The sequence below is a fragment of the Vipera ursinii genome (assembly GCF_947247035.1).
Source record: "Vipera ursinii genome assembly, chromosome: 2".
Lineage (NCBI taxonomy): Eukaryota > Metazoa > Chordata > Lepidosauria > Squamata > Viperidae > Vipera > Vipera ursinii.
In genome coordinates this window covers 130,726,273-130,750,053 of record NC_139513.1, presented here as the reverse complement: position 1 = coordinate 130,750,053, position 23,781 = coordinate 130,726,273, and the positions used below count along the sequence as shown (strand labels likewise).

The 23,781-nt window shown below is 39.1% G+C and overlaps 1 protein-coding gene across 4 annotated transcripts in view; it reads right to left on the bottom strand.

The window, feature by feature from the left end:
- The window catches only part of SLC39A11 (solute carrier family 39 member 11), a 333,223-nt gene that overhangs the window by 30,592 nt on the left and 278,850 nt on the right, over nt 1–23,781 (bottom strand). For all 4 annotated transcript variants that reach the window (XM_083351397.1, XM_083351400.1, XM_083351398.1 and 1 more), the window contains exon 7: nt 14,632–14,701. In XM_083351397.1, the coding sequence (XP_083207523.1) occupies nt 14,632–14,701 (70 nt within the window). The remainder of the gene's footprint in view (nt 1–14,631; nt 14,702–23,781) is intronic.

The following is a 23,781-nucleotide window of genomic DNA, read 5'->3' as shown; positions in this document are numbered from 1 at the left end:
GATAATTTTAAATATTATTCTTTATAGACTAACTCTTTGAGTAGTACAAATATATTTACCCTAGGAGCAAATTATTGGAAGAGTAACAGCCTAGCAATTATTCTAGTAGAATGTATTCACCACTTGTATCTTTCTCAAACCTGTGATTTCAAGGCTTTTGGCATTCCCACCATGAGCCCAAATATCTCATGTTTCTTGGTCCACCAGAATAAAGTTGACTTTATATAGCTTCTTTTGATTCTGTATAGAAAAGCAGAGTAACTTTACAGTCTCATGCATTCATTTTTTTTAACTGATCTGCTTCTTACCACAATTCTATTCTTTTACTGAATTCAGTGAAATTTATTCATAATTAAGTCTGCAAAGGATTCCAACTTTAGTTGCACGGATGTTAAACATGCCTTTTTATATTTAACAAATGTGAGATTTAGGAGGATGAGATAAAATTTATACTCTGGATTAAAGCAATCTAATAATGGTTCCCCTTAAGTATCAAGTCCATCATTATATTTTTGTTTTCTAATTATACTTCATACTATACAATTGCCATGCGCTGCAGGGATATCTGGGAGCAAATGGTAGTTCTGGAAGTGGGGAAGTGGGAAAATGATGGAAGGAAGAGAGGAAGGAAAAAGGAGAAGTGAAGAAGATAGTACAAAAGGAACTGTCACCTCTATAATAAAGAAGTAGTATCACATTGGCAGTGTAGTAGTTTTCCATGAGTTCCATAAATCAAGACTGCTAAATTTTAAACCATCAAAACAGCTTTTTGATTCCTGAATGTGAGCTACCTGGACAACTGCTAGCATAGATTTGGGAAATGCTACCTATATTGCCAATATTAACTAGAAAAAATATATAATATTGCATTCATAATAGACTTATATCTAAATAAGGAATTTTAATTAAATGGCAACACATCGTGTTGACTATTGTACTGGATAAACAATATAATGTGTGAACAAGAAAGGACAATTTCAACACTGGAGCTGGTGTAGTGAAAATACAGAAACACTTGGTGGCAGCAAAGAATCATGAAAGCATCATATACGGAACCCTTCAAAGTTGAATAGAGGAAGATCGTTTCTGTGAATATGGAAGAAAATATCCACAAAAACTCTTTGTTATCAGGGAAAACAGTTTTTAACATTCACATTAGCAGGAAACAAAAGAGATTAACAGAAATCAGTCATTTTCAGCTAGAAACAGGACTGCCAAAACTGGAATGTTAAAATCCAGGCAAATAGCAGAAATATGCAGAAAATTGACTCTGCTTCCATCCAGCAGTTATCTGGATCTTTGCAGACATGTTTGATAGCACATTTCCTTCAGCTTTCTACCAACAATTGCCTTTGAATATGCTGGTATAGACCTCCCATCACAAGTTTTTCAGGAGCAAAGATTTGCTTTGAAAATGTGGGAGCTAACTAGGGTTTTGATTTTGTTCCCTTCTTTTATCAGCCCAAAGGTACCATACACTCAAGGTATAGTTATGTAAAATTTTAAAAACCACAAATCCAGTATTGTACTAGTGATGACTGTGAAGCACTTAGGAGCCAAATATTGAACTATTTTCCTCTACTACTTTTGACTTACATTAAGGTAAAGGTAAAGGTTCCCCCGCACATGCGTGCTAGTCGTTTCCGACTCTAGGGGCCGGTGCTCATCTCCGTTTCAAAGCCGAAGAGCCAGCGCTTGTCCTAGGACATCTCCGTGATCATGTGGCCGGCATGACTAGACGCCAAAGGCGCACGGAACGCTTTTACCTTCCCACCGTAGTGGTCCCTATTTTTCTACTTGCATTTTTGTTGTTGTTGTTGTTGTTAGTTGCGAAGTCGTGTCCGACCCATCGCGACCCTATGGACAACGTTCCTCCAGGCCTTCCTGTCCTCTATCATCTTCTGGAGTCCATTTAAGCTCACGCCTACTGCTTCAGTGACTCCATCTAGCCACCTCATTCTCTGTCGTCCCCTTCTTCTATTGCCCTCAATCTTTCCCAGCATTAGGCTCTTCTCCAGTGAGTCCTTCCTTCTCATTAGATGGCCAAAGTATTTGAGTTTTAGCTTCAGGATCTGGCCTTCTAAAGAGCAGTCAGGGTTGATCTCCTCTAGGACTGACCGGTTTGATCGCCTTGCAGTCCAAGGAACTCGCAGGAGTCTTCTCCAGCACCACAGTTCAAAGGCTTCAAATCTTTGGCGCTCAGCCTTTCTTATGGTCCAGCTTTCACTGCCATACATTGCAACTGGGAAGACCATAGCCTTGACTATGCGCACTTTTGTTGACAGGGTGATGTCTCTGCTTTTTAGTGTGCTGTCTAGATTTGCCATTGCTTTCCTCCCAAGGAGCAAGCGTCTTTTAATTTCTTGGCTACAGTCCCCATCTGCAGTGATCTTGGAGCCCAGGAAAATAAAATCTGTCACTACCTCCATTTCTTCCCCATCTATTTGCCAGGAATTGAGAGGGCCGGATGCCATGATCTTGGTTTTCTTAATGTTTAGTTTCAACCCAAGTTTTGCACTCTCCTTCTTCACTCGCAACAAGAGGCTCTTTAGTTCCTCTTCACTTTCTGCCATTAGAGTGGTATCATCTGCATATCTTAGGTTGTTGATGTTTCTTCCGGCAATCTTAATTCCAACTTTTGATTCATCTAGCCCTGCCTTTCTCATGATGTGCTCTGCATATAAGTTAAATAGGCAAGGCGACAGTATACAGCCTTGCCGGACTCCTTTCCCAATTTTGAACCAATCAGTGGTTCCGTGTCCAGTTCTCACTGTTGCTTCTTGGCCCGCATATAGGTTTCTCAAGAGACAAATAAGATGGTCTGGTATGCCCATCTCTTTAAGGACTTGCCACAGTTTGTTATGATCCACACAATCAAAGGCTTTAGCATAGTCAATGAAGCAGAAGTAGATGTTTTTCTGGAACTCCCTAGCTTTCTCCATGATCCAGCGTATGTTGGCAATTTGATCTTGCATTTTTACCTGCTTTCAAACTGCTACGTTGGCAGAAGCTGGGACGAGTAACAGGCGCTCACTCTGTTATGCGGCACTCGGGATTCGACCCGCCAAACTGCCGACCTTCTGATCGACAAGCTCAGCGTCCTAACCCACATTACATTTCCTCAAATTAAAAGAACAAAATCTTTTCTAAACCTTTAATCTCCTGTACCCTCTCCTCATTTCATTTGTGTTCACTTTCAAAAACACTGCTTTGACATTTCCATGGCTGGATTTCCCCCATATTAATTTAGCATGATTATAAGGACTAAACTGGTAGTCATTCCTCTGTAGTTGCTAACATAGAAGTATGCCACATTCTATATTTAACCAAGTATTTGGACTTACACCTTATATTTTATTAAGAGTCTCTAATAACAATTTCAAAATGGCCTGTGAGGCTGAGCTACCAACTAATGAACTTGTCATTCCTTAACTTGAGATAGGAGACATGACTTATGGCATATATATAAATCTTCAAAATTAAATTCCCTTTGACAGTTGAAGTGTTCTAAATGAAAAATGAGAAGAATTTGTCAAAGATATCATCAAACCAGTATGTTAAATTCTAAACATATGTTTCAAAAATATAGAGAATACCATTGTGGAAAAAATAATTAATTAACTTAGACAACAATTCTGGCTTCAGGTTTGCATTTTTTTCTCTCTCTCTTTTTCTTCTTAAATTATTTGCTTCAAAAGTCCCTAAAATATAAAACTGACTATGTAATAAGATTCACAAGAGATATTTATTTATACATTTATTAAATTTATATACATGCTCATCTCATAAAACAGTGATTCTGGGTGGTATACAAGAAGGCTATTGCTAAGCACATTGATTGTAAGCCTCCCTGAGTCTTTGGAGAAGGGCGGGATATAAATGGGATTTTTAAAAAAGTGCATTGGATGTAATATTTTATACTGGATATATTATAATATACGGATTCTTGCATTTAAAATAACAGATATACTCTTAAAATAGGCTCCTACTGGTGTTACTGAAATGGTTTGGATATGTAATCTGTTGTGGTCTAAAGAAGATCTCCGAGCTCTTTCTTTATATCAGAAAATCTGCATATTTGTTGATGAGAAATATTCAAATACTACACTTACCACTCTACTCTTGAAGCGAAGAACAAGAAATCATTCAACTGAAGAGGAATGTTTATGTGCATGCACAAGCATGACCCTTGATTGCGTAGTCTTCTAGTTCTGGAACATTTCATTTATAGAGGAGTGCTCCCCACTAAAGGCAACTGAGCTCTACTGGAGGATGAGTGATATCATAATACCACTCTTTAGAGGGGACAGACAGAGCATACCAAAGGTCAGATTTCTCCTGCTCAATTAAGTGATAGATTCTATGCTTGCTACAGAATCATCACTGACTTCATCAGTGGCACCATATTCAACACAAGGCAGTAATAGATAATTGTTCAAAAATATTTTTGAGACAGGTTAAGCTGTACATATTTAACATAAAATACAAAAGCAAATTAATATTTCTGAGCAGTGGGAAAAAGAACTGGGCCTATTTAGTCATTTGATCCTCTGCACCCATCCATGGGATGGTGGTGTGGGGACAGAAAGTATCTTCCAAATATACACGACTCCAACATCCAGAATTCCCAACAAAAACAGCCAATACTACAAAACTACTTAGAAGATATTAATGAACTTTTAACTCTTCTTTATTTATCCTGTTAAAAGCACTGGCAGATTTTAATAAGCAAGCACAGAATCTATCACCTAATTGAGTAGGAGAAATCTGACTTTATCTACGGGTAGTCCTCACTTAGTCTTAGTAATTGGGCCAGGAACTCCACTGCTAAGCAACATGGTTGTAAAGCATGACCTAATGTTGCCACGCAAACTTACAATAACAGTTCCAGCAGTCCCAGTTGTCATTGTTAGGCAAATACTATGCAGTTGCACCATCCTAATTGCCATTAGTGACCTCCTGAAAGCTTTCTCATTGATTTTGCTTGCCAAAAGCTCACAGGGAAGGTTGCAAATGATGGTCCTGTGACTGTGGGATGCTGTGACCATCATTGTGGGGACACTGCAATGACCACAACTATGAAGACCAGTCATAGGTTTTTCTCATTCAATGCCATTGTAACTTCAAATGGTTGCTGAATGAGTGGTCATTAAACAATAATTACTTGTACTGAATTTATATACTGTGGCAATCTATAGTCTTTAACTTCTCCTCCAAATGACTGGATGAACTAATGATATGATAGAACCTGGGAGAATGAAGACACCGTAAGACAAGATAAGAACAATTCTTGAAGCGAACAAAAGCAAGCTCCTATGAAGCAGAAAAAGCAAGAAGAAGAAGAGTTTCGACCGAGTAACTGAGAAATGCTGAAGTCTTTATGGGAATTATATACTGAACACAGTGAATGATGAAATATATTTTGAATCCTTCTAGCTAGGCCACCTCTGTGATCCAACTTTCAGGACCCTGGTACAGGCCTGAGAATTCAAGGGCAAACCCTCAGCTCATACCCAGGCCCACTCTTTCCTTTGTTCATGAACCTCAATCATCAGCTTACTTCCAAACCATTTTTCTATGTATGTAAGTGTGTGTGTGTGTGTGTGTGTGTGTGTGTAACCATGAGTGGACATTGGGGGAAAATACTGTAATTAAACTAAATAAGGCAAGAGTACAAGACTTGCCCTATAAAATATAGGAATAGGTCCTATTATTATTAAGTCAAGAAACAATATTTTACTGTAACTTATTGATTCTCCATTACTTATTGTCATGGAACTGATCAACAAAAGTAGTTAGAAAGGCAAGGAGATAGCAGCAACCTGAGATCTGATAAAGCAATGAAAGCTGTTTACAACAATGATACCCCAAGACAGGAACAGGTTAGTATCTGGTGGAGGATCAATAGCTAATGGATGCAATGGGAAAGAAGGACTGAAGTAATGGCATCGTCAAAGGAACTATGGAAAGGTTTTCAGCTCACTGCTTTACTAGGGGAACTGAACTTTGTTAAAGAGATGAAGCCTATCCAGGTTATCTTGTTTCCTGATGAAAATCTAACAAATATTATATTGCATTTGGTTTTTGGACTACTGCAAAATGTTAGTGGCACAAGTGTTCAGAGTTACCTAGTCCTGTTCTAAATAAATATTAAGATTGTCAAGTTGGTATAGCAGAAACAGATTAAGGAAGCAATCCAATGAAGTCTGGGTATGATATATTAAAAAAAAGTTTTATTTCACTCTGGGAAATCTGTGCCTGAAGCCCAAAATTTCCTTGTCTAATAACTGTTATGTTAAATTTCCTTGTAACAAAATGGAAAGAAACCAAGAACTGATAAAAGAAATTTCAGAAGCATTGAACTATGAAGTTATGAAGCTTACCCTTCTCACAACTTTGAGGTAATTCTGTGTAGTATTACTCCTGAGAGACAATTTTGTCTAATTCTTAAATCAAAGCACTATATGCATCATAAAGGTTGCTCTTTTATAATATGTTTCCAGAAGCACGACTCTAAGCAGTATTAAAGTTCAGATCAGGTTTCCAGAGCATTTATTTATTAATGACACTCTCTTTAACCTATTTTGCTCAGGGCAGAATTCTTGTCTTCCATGTATCTCAGCTCATTTCAGAATCAATGAATGCTTAATTAAGATGAAGTATTGCCCTGTCTCCTGCCCCTCCAATAAAAGAATTAAATTTGTTCAAGGAAAAGAATATGTTCCTCTAACATTTGAATCCAGATGCAGTTGAAGAAAGAATAGATGTATCTACTGCTATTAATTAAAAATTACAACTCCCATAGAGATTATAACTTGCCTCAATAACTGCCATCATTTGGGCTACCTGCCAGCCAAGAATTATTGGTCTGTGGTGGCTCAGTGGGTTAGGACGCTGAGCTTCTCGATCAGAAGGCCGGCAGTTTGGTGGGTCGAATCCCGAGTGCCGCATAACAAGAGTGAGCGCCTGTTACTCGTCCCAGCTTCTGCCAACCTAGCAGTTCGAAAGCACGTAAAAATGCAAGTAGAAAAATAGGGACCACTATGGTGGGAAGGTAACAGCGTTCCGTGCGCCTTTGGCATCTAGTCATGCCGGCCACATGACCATGGAGGTGTCCTTGGACAAGCACTGGCTCTTCAGCTTTGAAACAGAGATGAGCACCGGCCCCTAGAGTTGGAAACGACTAGCACACATGTGCGGGGAAACCTTTACCTTTACCTTTAACATCATTATAAAACTAGAGATTTCACATAAAAGCTTGGCTCACACAATCTTACACTCAGTCTGAAAGCTTCCCAACTTGTTTACATCAAGTTTTACGTATGTCTCTGAAGTTTAAGATAGTGTTTTTATACTTCCATGGACCTCAGAAATAGAATTGATGAGATCAGTTCAAAAGATAAGATGGCAGACTTTAAACTGTCAAAAGATTACAGAAATCTTGTGAATACACACACATATACACGTGCAAAGGTAAAATGATTAGGACATTTGGCAAAAGCTTTTTATTTGCCTTTGAGAGTTATCTCACTATCTTCCAAAGAATTATATAAGGAACTTAAGCTGATATTTGAAAAAGATCTTACTTCTGGCCTGGACAACAATTAAAAGGGAAATTGCTATTGTCTCTTACTTGCTGGAGTGATGGATACAAGATCAACTCCCATCTCTAAGCAGCACTATACTTGAGAGAGAAAACAGCAAGGGAGTCGGATTTCCATAGTCCAAACATGCTCAGAAAATAGCTAAACTTTAGAGTCTGATGTATTGAACCAAATTTCAGAGTCTGATGGATTCAGCAAAGGGATATGATGTCCACAGAACACGGCACATCTTCCTATTGTTCTGAGCACTAAGAAAAAGGATGTCTTTTTGTCTTCACTTTTTCTCTCCGGTAGGTTTTTTACCTTTGCTTGTTAACTTGCGAATACCGGTAGCTAATTTTTCTATAATTTGCTTATGTTCTTAAAAGAAACCAAATATTTGGGCTTTCCTGAATAATAACCAAGAAATCACTTTCAAGACAATGGTGCTGTTTTATTCCATTTTTTCTACTCAACCTCAATCGAGACTTCATGACACTCTATGGTAAGTTCAGTTGAGCATCAGCCAAAGAGGGCTGCAATTCATGCTGATTACATAAAACACCCACGGGGGATAAAACAAATATTTTACTTCTTTTGAAGCACTTACTTGGAACAATGGCCATGTTTAGGTGACTAAGGATGGGGTTACAGTTTCTTTTTTTGTTACCAAATTCAATTAACCAAGATTAAAATGTAATTTTAATCAATCATTGCAGTTTCGTTGATTTCTAAATAGCTACTTCATTACCTATCTTCAGTGCAGCTTCATTTGAATATTTTATTTCAAAGGCCATTCACCAACATGTGCTTTTTCCCCCTCCTTTGGCTTCTTAAATTGTACATAAAATCCCAATGTGATTTAATTATCCTTGATCTTGCTGGCAGCTACAAGAACAAATTTTGCACAACGCTGAAAGAAGAACTTTGCTTTTGGTATCAGATTGGGAAATTGATATTGGATGAATATGCAGCAATGGCAAAATTGACAATAGACATCCATAATAAAGTTCTAACCAATATTAAGCAAGAATGGCTCTCATATACTGTATATTAAATAGCGGGGTTAATTTAGACATTTGGAATATGTTTTTTTAGGAAGAAAGTTGTGAGGCCAATCAAAATAATACATTAATGGATTTATGTATATCACATTTTGACACTCCCTATCTTATTATTTGAATCTGAATCTGAATCTGAATCTGAATCTTATTATCTTATTATCTGAATCACTCTGAGAAGATATTTAAATAAATACTAGCAATACAATTTTCATGTAAAAGTATAAATATGTAGGCTGTGATAAGCAGTTGGAGAAATGAACAGAAGGGAAGGGGAAATGTATTTTTATTTGTGCCTTATTTATGCTCCGTAGTTGGTTTTTTTCACATTACTCGATTGTTACTATTGAGTACAGACTTTTTCCCTTTGTATTTCTTCATTCTAAAAATAAAAATGTCTTAACTTTTTAAAAAAATGCTTGATCTTTTGAGAGAAATTCAAAAACAGTGTTGCTGTTGATAGGTAGGGAATTCTTTGATGCTATCAACAGAAGATTGATAAGAGGTTGCATCATCTATCTGAATTCTACATATTGGAGACATTATGGTTTAATACTTCAATAGAGAAAATCAGGTATGTGAGTCATAAATCTACAACACAATCTCCTGCTGATTCTGTGGAGGATTGGGAGGGGAAAGCCATCTGCTCCAAAGGTTTTTGATATATATCTTTTTATCTAAGCTGTTCAAAGGATTTTATGAAAGGAATAAGCTTCAGATGTAGCCATCAAAAAAATATAGAGTAATCAGTAGGAGGTGAGGAAGGGAAAAGCACAAATTCTGGCTTGTTGAAAGCCCCAATTATTTTCCCCTCCTTTCTCACTGTACGGTGCCTTTCTGAATTAAGGAAAAAAAAATGTGAAGTGTTCTATGCTGGTAGCAAAAGGCTTGGGGGGAGAGGGAGGACAGATGAAAGTAGCAGGAGAAAAATGTCCTCACAAATTTAAATACATATATTTTGTATTTAACCCCCTTCCCCCCATTAATTATATATATTCTTTGTTAGCAAGCCAAAAAATTTAAACACACACACACACACACACACACACACACACACACATACACACATACACACACACATACACACACACATTGCCATCTAGAGAGAGTGGTCACAGCTGTAGATCAAAAAGATGGGTTGATTCAAAGCCACATAAATCCTCTTCATTACAATGCATAATGATTTAACACTCTATCATGGAAATGATCAAGTGCTTTAGTATTAGTATAAAAAGAAGAAATAAGAAACTTCTTAAGCATGGAACAATTCTAGAGCAACTGCATTTCTTCCTATAATGAAACTGCAGGATACACTAATCATATTTGTTTTTGATAACATTCAGGGATGGCAAGCTCCTCTATGTTTGAATGTCTCCCATGATTACAGCTCATTATGTGTGCCAAGGGGGCTATAGTGCCATTCAGTACTCTTTGGAGCTCCCCAACTTCTATAATTTTCATGCTACAATAGCTCACAGGAGAACTTTAAAGGAAAAGGACAGTTGGCTTTTCATGGCCTGCTGACTATTTTGTGTTTTCTTGAGTTCCTACTACAGTGTGAAATGCCTCAATTCCATATCATGCTTATTTTCTATTAATAATAAAATATATTTAAAAGTGTTGTCTTAAAGCAGGCCACTGATAAATTGTACATCAGTCTAAACACACACACACACGCGCACACACACGCACACACACACACACACACACACATGCACAAAACAGTTCCCCATTAGATTCTATGAAATCTCCTTCTCAATCCAGAAAAGTTAGAAAAAGCTTACTGAAGACAATAACCTTCACTTTTCAAACCCAGGGTGGTTGCCAAGGAGTTCTAAACTCTGGGTGCATTCACCAAGAAAACCCACGCAAACCTCTATGCTTAGCATCCTGAAATGCTAGGACGCTTAAAGCTCAAAATGTTAAAACTGCAAGTGTGCAAATACTTGAGGATGAACTATTTTGAATTTGAAACACACTGTTCTGCCCTCATGTGTTAACTCAATCAACATGAATGATTCCTCATCTTGAAATTATCCTGTTTTGTTCATGCTTGAAATGAGGTAATTTGAATTCTAGTCCCAATTACTATCGTAGGTCAGGACTACCTGTATCTACTGAGTCATGATGATCATAGCATGGAAGATAGCAATTTTGAATATAGGAGGAGATTTATTTATTAATCCATTGATTCATTCATTTATTCATCCAATTTCTATAGCCACCCATCTTAAACCAATTGAGTTTGGGCGGTGAACAACATTACAACACATTAAAACCATAAAAACAGTTGCAAATAATACATATAGGGAACCAAGAAATATAAAAAAAATATGTAAAAATTAACAGCGCATGAGGCCCAATACACTTTCAGAACTCCAAGCTCATGCAAACAGCCAGGTCTTTAGAGTGTTATGAAAGGCTAACAGGGTTAGGGCCATCCTGAGCTTCAAAGGAAAAATGTTCCAATGGACAAGGTCTACTGTTAAGGAGATACTTCTCATGGTCTCAGCCAGCTGACATTCCTTAGGTAACAGGGCCTGCAGCATCCCCAATTTAATAGACTGAATTGGATGGGAAGAAACTATTGTGAAGAGACGGTCCCTTAGGTAACCGGATCTGAAGTCAGGCAATTGTAAGAGCAGGAATTAATAAATGAAATAAAAGGAAGAAGAAAGGTATGTTATATGTCTGCGAAACAAAGAGAGAAAGAGAGATGTTATAGAAATTAAGTTGATGGTCTTATCTTTTGGAGTGGAGTAAATACATGCAAGGAAGCAAAGATGTAGGTTTGATAATTATGAATGACAGGGCTAAGATGCATGTCATGAAATATAAACTGGGACCATCTGGCTGGCTGTAGGTATGTATGAAAGTAGGAACCTGTAGGTTGGTGAAAGCTGCATATGTTATGTTCCAGTGAACAGTGTTAACCAGAAATCGAGTTTGGAAAAAAATAGTGCAGCATTCTAAATGAATGTGATCCCAAGTAGGAAAATAGTCTGTTAAGTGGTATGAATGGACAGCGGGAACAACAAAAGAGCATAGAAAAAGTAACTGAGTCATTCATAAACCCAAGAAAGAATTAGCATGTTGACTGGTCTTATTCAAAAAAGGCCTATTTCAAACACATAGTTTAGACATAAGTCCATTCATATACATCCAGGGAAAAGCAATTAATATAAATCAAGAAGCATGACTGTTTTGATTGTTTATGACAAAAAACATGAGGGAATTGGTGAAAGGTACACAATAATTAAATGTGTGACAGAGCAATCTTTGGTAGAGTCAAAAGTGGATCTTGTGAAAAAAAATGAACAAGGAAAACAATAAACGAAGAATTGGAGGGAAAGTAGATGAATACAGGAGAAGAAACTATGAGTCCTATATACTAGGGATCTGCTCCAGATAGAAGCTACTTGTCCTTCATTGCCAAGTTACACTATTTGTTCTCATTCCCCCAATCCAGGGGTCGGCAACCTGAAACAGTGAAAGAGCCACTCGGAACCGGTTCCCTCACAAAAGGAAAAACTGGGAGCCGCAAAAAAATGTGTGCACATGCGCATACATACGCACATGCACAGAACAGGGTTTGACTGAAGAGTGGAGCCAAGGCGAGATATGCACCTACCCTGCATATTTGAATTGATTGGTTGAACTTTTTTAGTCCCACTTTTTTTTTTTTTGGACTGCACATGGCAGAGGACTGGGAGCCGCAGGAGACGGCTGAAAGAGCCGCATGCGTCTCCGGATCCGCGGGTTACAGACCTGTGCCCCAATCCATCAGTAAACTAAAGTGGTGAGACCAGGAAATATATGCCTTTTCTGTTGCTACCCAAGTCCTGCAGAGATTCAGTCCACTGAGATAGGATTGGCTCTTCCTTATTACCTGCAGGAGTAATTTAAAATGATTCTCTTGTCAGGCTTTTTGGTGTTAGCTTACTGGGGGTTGTTGCTACTTTAATTTACTATCCAGGTTTATTACTTTTGTTCTTTTACTGCAGTTGTATATTTTATACTTTTTCTTTTTATTTATTGTTAGAGGGGGTGGCTTAGAAATAGCATTAAACTATTAGAAGGCAGGTTATTCATTCAACAGAACGAATGCAAAATGGATAAAATGAAAAAGGATATGGAAGTTGCTTGGAGCAGAATGAAAAGAATTATGTTACAAAAGTGTTTGACATTACACTAATGAGAAGTCTGAAGAAAATGTTTGGTGGTATGATGAAATGAAAGAGGCTGTAAGTGAGGGGGGAAATTCATATAAGTGCCCCCCCAATGAGTATGAAACCTATTATACAATGTAATTATATTTCGCTGCTTGTTATTTTGTTTAGATGAAAGAATGGATGTTGCTGAGAAACGAAGAGACTTTTAGAGCGAGAAGATCATGACCTAAGGTTTAGATGCAATACTTAAAAGTAATGGGGATTTCAAAAAATATCTGTGAGCCTGACAAGCCTGTTTGGAGCAATTGGATCATCTGCCTACAGTTGTTGTGATTCAGGGTCAGCCTATGGGTTCGGCAGTTGGGTCGGACGATTCAGAGAAGGAGGAAGGGGGTGTTGGAGAGGTTGCTGAGGGTGTTGGAGAGCTTGCTGATGAGAGCCCTGAGCCAGGCCCCTCCCACCTGGTTACGACGCAGACCCAGCTGTGTGAGCCTGACAACGTGGATGAAGATACCCACAGCTGGCCCTGTTCAAGGACGCCCGACGCAGGAGGCAGTCAATCAGGAGTAAACAGAGGAAGGCAATGGGGCACCTCGGAAGGAGGCAGAGAGAAGCTACGCCCTGAACTGTTTAAAAGGGGAATGCGTGGGAGGGCTGGTTTGCTGAAGGCAACCGTTTGAATAGCTCCTGTTTCATGGTTCGTGTCTTGTTTTTGCTCTGTTTGCTTTTGTGTCCATAAATTTGGCAGGCTTAGTTCCAGCCTCTTGCCTTCTTGTAAAGGGGTTGTCCCTGCCTTATCTGCAGGGCCGGTAGTAGGCTGGTACAGAACAACAGTTCCCTTTTTCCAGAACTATTGGACTTTGTTGTTATTTTGCAGGGATGGGTCTTGACAGGACATTCTTGTGTGAAATGATCAGATTCTGCACAATGTGTCTCAGTGCTAATTTATTTAGTTTTAGTAGAGTTTTACTAGCTCAGTTATGGAATTTTGCTACCTCAGTTATGGAGGTCTTGTTTGTCACCACTCATGCCTTAATCACTTCCAGGTTGGAATATTACAATGCACTCTACATAGTAATAGTAATAAAGTTGTGCCTTGTTGAAAATAATAGGCAGTAGTGAACTTTTGTGTACAAAATGAAGTCTTAAAGTACAGGTTGATCTTATTTGTGTGGTTTCATCCCAGTATACAACCATGGATAATGATGCTGCATGTAATAAAAAGTTGAGACTAGGAGAACTGGGGAGCTAGATTCTAGAACACTAGAAAATGACCAAAAAGAAAAAAAGAAAAGAAAATCAAACATGTAAGGAAAAAGCAAAAATAATGATAACTGTTCTTTGGCCAATTCAGACATTCCTTTCCCCCTATTTTTTTTGCAAAGAGAAAAATCAGAAATAAAGATTATGTGTACTTATGTATTTTTTCTGGGGAAGATAAAATAAGAAGATGATCAAAAAGGCCCAGAATGCTGCAGATATTTGGAAACTGGGAAACTGATGGGAGTGGAGGGCAGATATTTACTTCAATATATATACATATACATATACATATACATATACATATACATATACATACATACATACATACATACATACATACATACATACATACATACATATATATATATATATATATATATATATATATATATATATATATATATATAACAGCAGGTAGATCAAAGCCACACTTGGGAATCTATGCATTTGTGAAAGAATTTATTATTCTGGTACAGAATTATCAACCATGGAAATGAGCAACTATAGCTAATGAAATCCCACCAGTATATAAATTAAAATCAAACCAATTACCTTGCACTTTCAAAAGTTGCAGAAGGTGACTTTCCAATAGCACCAAATCCAACACCAACAGCCAAACCCTCTGAAACAGAGCAAGAAAGCCGTGGTTACTAATCCTGCAATTAGCTTGGCAGACAAATTGTTCTATTCAAATCTTTGGTTTATATAAAACCTGCAGAATAGCAACAGTTTTTACCTGATGTATAAGTCTACAATTTTACACTATTCTGGAAATTATAAATTCTCTGATATCTACAAAACACATTACTGGTTAAGATGGAAATTATTCAAAACAAAGACCAATAATGACATTAATAATGACTTCCAAAGAAACCATCATTATGCCCCCATTTGGAGCATAAAACCCATATATGTTTGATTGTTCCACTCTATAATTTTAAGCTTAAAAATTTACACAAGGGCACACCATTAGATGCTGGAATTACTACTGTAGGTCAGCATCACAATTTGGGGCTGGTATCACAACATAAAACTATTAGACATTAATTTTAAGGATCATGCTGTTTTTGCCAAACAACAAATCCAGTGCAAGATGATTCTAAAAGATTTTAAAAGTTGGGAACAGATATTCAAAGCATCACAGTAATTGAGCAATGATAATATAGCATGGACACAGATGGAGAAGAAATATATGGAAGATGAAAACTACTCATCAGCATTCTAACTACTGCAAGACACAACATGTAGGGAAGAGAGCAGATGGGATACTTGTTTCAGAAGACGTGACACAAATTATATTGGTGTAAAGTGTTATGCTTTTTGTCCAGATGGAACTAAAGCATAATATAGTATTCACCTTGTCAGAGGGCAATTTCTACCTGCATTCTTTCAAGATTAACCACTTGTTAGTATCCTACACTCCTACAGAACTGCATTCCTGAAGCACATCAACAAACGTCTTTCTAAATGCGAGGAGATGAAATTGGAAAGTATTAAATAGGGTGTTTATCGAGATTCTCTGTCATCCTGGTCATGGTTGTCCCAAAGGTGCCTTTTCATGAGGCAACTGGACTTTCTTTTTTGTCTCTGAAAAAGTTTCACTTTTCATCCAAGCAGCTTTTGCAGCTCAGATATTAAATCAATTGAAAACTAGTAGTAAAAAGAGTTGTTTAAAGAAGGGGCTGCTAGTGGTATGAGTATGTGGTGACATAGGAACAGAGCAGACCAAAACCTTCAGAGGTTCTAGGCCTGTGGTGCTGGGCAGATCTGGGCTGGATGATGGAGGCAGCTGCCAGCATGAGTCCAGGTAAGCCTCCGGAGTGATTTTTGTGGCGCCTCAGCAGCTGGATTCAGGCTCCAGAGGCCTGGAAAATGCTTCTGCCTCCCGGATCGGCCACGGGGAGTGCGCAAAATCACTCTGCACCTTAGATCCAGGCAGCAGAAGCATTTTCCAGGTCTCCAGTACCCGGATCGGGCCACTTGCATGCCCCAAAATCACTGTGAGGCCATGGATGCAAGCTCCGGAGGCCTGGAAAATGCTTCTGCTGCCTGGATCTAGGGCTATAGAGCGATTTTGTGCACCTCCCATGCCTGATCCAGGTGGCAGAAGCATTTTCCAAGCCTCTGGAGCTCACATCCATGGCCTTGCGGCGATTTTGGGGCATGCAAGCGGCCCGATCTGCACTCTGGAGGCCTGGAAAATGCTTCTGCCACATTTTCCAGGCCTCCGGAGCTTGCATCTAGGGCTGCAGAGTGATTTTGCATGCCCCCCATGGCTGATCCAGGTGGCAGAACCCTTTTCCAGGCCTCTGGAGCCTTGATCAGGCCACTGCCGCACCCAAAAATCACCCCGCGGCCATGGATGCGAGTCCAGAGGCTTGGAAAACGCTTCTGCTGCCCAGGATTGGCATGAGTTGAAATTAAAAAGTAGTTTTAAAGATAAAGTACAGGTACTCCTCACTCTCCTTTAATATCTCTTCCCCCACCCCCTTTAATATCATCTCTTCCCCCACCCCCTTTAATATCATCTCTTCTCCCATCCCCTTTAATATCAGTGAGGCTCCTCCAGTAGACCATGCCCCGGCACTTGCCCCGGTCCCATCCTCCCTCTGCTGGGGACCCTCAGATCCTCCCCAGTCCTGCCCAGCCCCGCACATGTGCTTCTGATGCGAGTGAAGTCAAGCTGGCCATGCCTACCCAGTAGGCCATGCCCATGCCAGCCACGCCCACCAAGTAGGCCACACCCACCCAGTGGGCCACGCCCATCCCGCCCCTGAAGATAAATAAGTGGGGTTTGGGTTGCAGTTTGGGCACTCACAGCTGGCAGGTTCGCCATCACAGCTGATGGTAGAAAGACAAAGTTTAGTCTTGTTTTCTCAACGGTCTGTTCTGCAGAATCTTTTGAAAATATTGACTGGCTACTAGGGCCAGAAAAAGGAGGAGCCAGCAAGCAGCATCATCCACAAAGAGGCTGACACATGGAGAAGAACAAAGGTGGGAAAAGATGCCTGTATTTACTCAGAGGAAAGTCCCACACAGTAGTTCTTTGGAGAAGCAGGAATGACAATGCATCCATAGAAGAGTGACCATTGTCTAACACGAGAGACAAACTCTGCACCATGCTTGAATCAAGAAGCTGGAAGAAGCTAAACAAGCAACCGTGGGAAAGAAGGAGGAGGTAAAGGACTCAAAATAATAAAAGTTTAAGAGCTAAGTTGTAAAGCAATAAAAGAGATAAGAAAGTGTGAGCAGAGATAAATAATCAGGGGAGAGTGAGAACAAGAGGGCTAAAGACAAGAATTTAAGGTTTGGATGAAAAAACTGCTGCTAAGTAAAGAAAAAGCTTCAAAGTTGAAACCAAACTGTAACTAAAAATGAATTATGTTAAAATAAGACAAAAAAACAACAACCCTGCTAATGTTTAGAAATGCAAACATTAAAAGTGACACTAATCACTGACAATAAATCAACGCTCTTATTATGCATATTGTTGTAAAACAATATACGTTTTGTCATAAAATCCTGATTCCTGCCTGCCTTTATAATCCTTTATAAAAAAAGAATCCCATGATATAATTATACTACCATCATCCCTGATCACTGGGCCTCACAGCTGGACTGATAAGAATTCCATAATAATTTTACACTACATTCCAATGTAAAGCTACCTTGTCTACTTAAACAGGTCTGAGGGACTAAATAGCCCAACAAAACTGTATTTAAGGTAGCTGTTCCACATCTGGAATGTCAAAGGAAAAACACATAAGGCACAGCATTTGTTTTTCCAAGGAAATTCCACATAGGAAAATATAAACATAATTCTTTATTGGGGAAAAAAGCAGGTCAACCTTTCATGAAATGACTTTTGTCAGTAAAGCCACTTTTGCTTTGTCAGCTTCGCTGATGTGAAAATTAGAATTCTTAGGACATGTTAACTCACAGGAGATGAAATTTGTTGGTAGCCAGATTTTACATTTTTAAAAAGTTATTATAGTAAAGAACTCTGCATGTTCCACTGACATCCTTCTGCCAGGTGTATTTTCAGCTCTGCAGGGGATAAATCAGAACTGCCTTAATTACAATTGCATTATCTGTTAATAGGGAGAGAAAAGAAAGCATTTAGCCTTCAAACAGGTGCAAGAAATCACACAATATTTTGTGCTCACCAGAGATGAGTTTTGAAGTAATTCCTGCATAATTGGCTCATTCTCCTTAACTCAATTATGGAGGCTTCTATTTTTCCCCCCTCAGATATATTCCCTATGTCTCAAAAGCGAATGTTCGTGGAATAATTCTTACCTGTATAAAAAAAATCAAGGTATCTCTTTTAAAATAATATGTTGACAGACTCTATTTACCAAGAAAATTAGGTGGGTGTATAACGTGAAATGGTTGAAAAAGATAAAAAGAGCATTGGGAGAATATTTGAAGAACAGTGAAGTAGATGCATTGAAGCTGGTATATCTTGAAGCATTACTGAATACTGAAGAGATGAAATTGGCTTTCGAGAAAGACCAAATGAAGAAGAGAAAAGAGATATGGTAAGGCAAAGTATTACATAGCCAGTATGTAACAAAAATAGCTGGCAAACCAGATAACAAAACTGACAATGGCTAAAAGCAGAGCAATTTAAGAAAGAGACAAAGAGGCTAATTCTGGCTGCACCAGACCAAACCTTAAGAACAAATTCATGCTAAGTCAAAATTGAGAAGACAGAAGCAGACAGTAAATGCCACCTCTGCAAAGAACCTGAAGAAACACTGGATTATCTAATTAACTGTTGTAAGATCACATAGACTGACTACAAGCAACAGCACCACACAGTAGCAACAATAATGCATTGAAATATTTGAAAGAAATAACATTTACCTGCAAGTAAGAACAAGTGGGACCACAAAATAGACAAATAATAGAAAATGATGAAGCTAAAGTGTCCTGGGACTTTAGAATTCAAACAGAAAAGGCACCTGCCACTTCACTGTCAATAAAAAAGACAAAAAAAGTCTGGATTGCAGAAGTGCCAGTATCTGGAGACAGCAGAAAAGAGAAGAGAAATAATTAGAGAAAATCACAAAATATAAAGGCCTAAAAACAGATGTAGAACAACTAGTGGCAAAAGAAAGCAAAGTACCAATAAGAATAACCTTGGGTGTAATCTCAAAACAAACAGGGACGCGGTGGCTCAGTGGGTTAGGACGCTGAGCATATCGATCAGAAGGTTGGCAGTTTGGCGGGTCGAATCCCGAGTGCCGCGTAACAGAGTGAGCGCCTGTTACTCGTCCCAGCTTCTGCCAACCTAGCAGTTCGAAAGCACGTAAAAATGCAAGTACAAAAATAGGGACCACTATAGTGGGAAGGTAACAGCGTTCCGTGCACCTTTGGCGTCTAGTCATGCCAGCCACATGACCACGGAGACGTCCTCGGACAAACGCTGGCTCTTCGGCTTTGAAACGGAGATGAGCACCGGCCCCTAGAGTCGGAAACAACTAGCACGCATGTGCGGAGGAACCTTTACCTTTACTTTAATCTCAAAACATCTAGACGCCCTCCCCCCATTTGAACACCATCGGCACTGATAAAATCACCATTAGTGAATTGCAAAAAGCAGATTTATCTGGAACAGTATACTTCCTAAGAAGATCCCTCTAACTCCCTTGTACCATCAAACAACATCTCCCTCAGGATCTTGGGAAGGACTTGATAGGTGGATAAAAATGCCAAATCTAGTCTAAACACCTAACTGATTGTGCCCCCCAACATATAATAAACACATATATTTGTTATCATTTACTGCAAGGTCTAAATTGTTGCATGGAGGGAGAGAGAAAAGGAAGAAAAATTAACTATAGACAAAAAAAGACAAAAGCTATGGGACAGCTTACAATCTCTTGATGAAAGTTTTTTTTTCATTTACATACAATGAGACAGTGGAGCAGATTCCTTATTTCAAGAGAGAAATTTTGTATAAATGCTCGTCTTGACTTTCAGATTCCAAAGTACTTAAAGCACTCAATAACAAGGCAGGAGGTCAGAGACAATACCAAGGAATTCAAGATAAAGATTCAGGCACACCAAAGCCAAGAAAATTGGTGAGAACTAGGGTAGAATGGAACAAATCTTTGGAAAGAATTCAAAATGTCTTGGTATTTTTTAATATCTGCCCAAAAGAAATGTCATCATAGGGCAAGCTTTGGATGTCAAAAAATTATTGCTATTTGAGATTGAAATTTGAAAGCCTGTTCAATGTGAATGAGGCTATGGATAAATATGAGTTTTTCTTCTGAATTTCTTTTACAAAATCAAATAGAAACAATCAACTGGAAAATACTGATAATTTCTACACAGGTTTGCAGTGCTTCAACATTCTTAGCCAAACTTTAATGTTTAGTCCTTGATTTACAACCATTGATTTAGTGACCATTCAAGGTAACAATAGCACTGGAAAAAGTAACTTATCACCGTTCCTCACATTTACAACCATCACAGTTATTTGATAAAAATGCAGACACTCAGGTAATCACCCTGTATTTACAATGGTTGCAACTTTCCAGGGTCATGTGATCACCATTTGCGACCTTCCCAGCTGACCTCTGATAAGCAAAGTCAATGAAGAAAGCAGGATTTGCTTAATAACTGCATGATTCACATAACAATTGCAGTGATTCGCTTAACAACCTCAGCGAGAAAGGTCACAAAATCAGGTGCAACTCATTTAACAACTGCCTTGCTTGGTAATGGATATTCTGATCTGAACTGTGGTTGTAAGAGAAGGATTATTTGCACTGTGAGAAAGTAACACTGGTCTCTTAGATCTAGATCATGTGTGTGAAACTCGCCACATCATGTGACATGTCGCGACCTATTGTGACTTCTTTTGCATTGCCGGAGCTGGGGTGAGCCGGCAGTTTGACACCCCTGATCTAGATGGAAAACCTGTAGTTTTCCATATGTTACTGCATTATCATTCTCAATACACTAAAAAAATATGAAGGTCTGAAAAAATTGCACACTTCTATCTGCCTTTTGCTAATGATAAAGGTGCCATTTTACTGCACAAGATAGTCTTATATTCAGTGTGTGAGAGAAAGGACCCTAGATGCACAATTACTGCATATATGAAGTTAGAATTTCTCCAGGCAGGAGATAATTCTGTGCTATTAGTCAGAGGAGCTTATATCCTTTAAAGAACAAAATATTAGCAAACTACATCAAAAAAAAAAAAGACAGATGCTTCAGTTGCCCAAATATTTTTTTTATTTTAATTCCATTTATATCCCGCCCTTCTCCGAAGACTCAGGGCGGCTTACAAGCTTAGCAGTAGCCTTCATTCCATGTATATGCCTGCTTATTAGGGCTTTCACACACCCCCCCAAGCGGCATTATTACAAAGTCAGCTTATTGCCCCCAACAATCTGGGTCCTCATTTTACCTACCTCGGAAGGATGGAAGGCTGAGTCAACCTTGAGCCTGGTGGGATGCGAACCTGCACTAATTGCAGGCAGCAGGTGTTACTTAAGGAGGCAAATAGAAGTAAGAACAAAGGAAGACAGTCTAAGCTATGGAAAAGCCAGGCCAATTATCTGCTGGGAATTCCCAGGAGGAAACCTAGCAAGTAAAATACAAACTGCAGCTACCCACACAATATAAATAGGAGAAAACTGTGTTCAGCAGAAGGTACATGGTGAGAGGACAGTATGTTGGGCAAGAGCTGTATAAAGAAAATGGAAACTCACATGTCACTAAGTGTGTTGCCAAAAGTGTAGAATCAATTATGAGTGGGCTGCAATGGCCTATTGTGCCACTCATGAATATAGAAAATGAGGTGCTGGAAGAGGTTACGCTAATTTACGCTGGAGAGAGTAATCTCCTTTTCTAATGATGCATGGAAAGGAAAAGTCAAAAGAATGGAGGGAAAAAAATTATATGGTGAGTCAGTCTGATGTTTTGCAATTAGCCTCTCTACACCAAGGATTTCAATGGGACCCATGTAATAAGGGGAGTTCCTACTTAAGGATAAAAAATCATTATCCTCACATATCCTGCGGTTCTGCCTCATCATGGCAGGGGCCAGGGGAAGTGTTCCTGTAGGGATAAACAAAGAACGCTGGGAGTGTATGCCAAGCGTATATATTCCCAGCAAGATCACCAAGACATGAAGCAAGCAGGCACCTATACTAGCAATAGAGGAGGAGGCTGGAGGCACATGATCACCTTAGTGATGGAAAAGGAATTAATTACTATCGCATGGGAAAGGCAATGGTAAATCACTCCTGCATTTTTACCAAGAATAGAAAAATACAAAATGATTATCAGTATACTGCCAGAACAAATCTGGCCCCTCAGACTGGATGACACCCAACATGCTACTCAGGATCTTTCTGAGTAATAATGGTGTTTATGATACAGCTAGATTAAAGCCTTCAAGACATCTAGTTGCTGATGCTGCCATATGGGAAAATAAAATCCAAAGCTGCAAAGGTAGAATTACAGTATGAACATGGAAATAGAATTCGACATCTAAGGAACTGAGATAGACTGGAATTGGATACTCTCAGTCATAACACCACACTTGTTTACCCTTCAGGAGATGAGAAATGAAGAAGCAATAGTTAAGATCATCCAATGCAGATTGAAGCCCTACATGAAAAAGGAGATGCCAGTTGTCAAGATGATTTAAGAAAACACTGAGGAGTATGAAACATTATCGCTGACGCAGGCTGGATAATTAAAGTAAAGGTAAAGTTTCCCCCGCACATGCGTTCTAGTCGTTTCCGACTCTAGGGGCCGGTGCTCATCTCCGTTTCAAAGCCGAAGAGCCAGCGCTTGTCCGAGGACATCTCCGTGGTCATGTGGCCGGCATGACTAGATGCCAAAGGCGCACGGAACGCTGTTACCTTCCCACCGTAGTGGTCCCTATTTTTCTACTTGCATTTTTACATGCTTTTGAACTGCTAGGTTGGCAGAAGCTGGGACGAGTAACAGGCGCTCACTCTGTTACGCGGCACTCGGGATTCGACCCGCCAAACTGCCGACCTTCCGATCGACAAGCTCAGCATCCTAACCCACTGAGCCACCGCGTCCCTGCTGGATAATTAAGAAAGCCAAAAAAAAAAACAAAAAAAAACAAAGAAGTCAGTATGTGCTTCATTGATGGTTGAAAGGCCTTGGGTTATGTAAATCACGTTAAGCTATGGGATGTGCTTAGAGAAATGGGAACCCCAGAACATCTCACCAACCACTCTTTGGAAAAGGTTCTAACTCTGGGAAAAGTAGAAGAAAGAGGACAACTAGCATCAGGATGGATGGACTCCGTTACAGTGGTGACGGGTGGTGCACCATCGGAAAGGCCCGAAGGACAGGTTAGGATCATCAGGGACAAGATCTACCAATGTGATTGCTACAAGTTTACACTGACTGGATGGCACATAATTGATCAATCAAGGACTGTTCTCATACAATTAAAATATATCACATAGCTTCACTATTTACACATTTAAATTGATAATCAGGGCAGCTCTTGAAAGTACGGCTTAGACACTTAGGGAGATGACAGCAGTCTCTCTCCAAATTAGCTGCTATAGCCATTAACCTCACCCCTATCCTCCCCCTTTATTTGGGGGATGCATATAAATTGGGTTTAATTCTCCAGGTCTAAATTTTGAGAGGACTGCTGTGAAACAATTAAAGTGCCTCATTCACCTT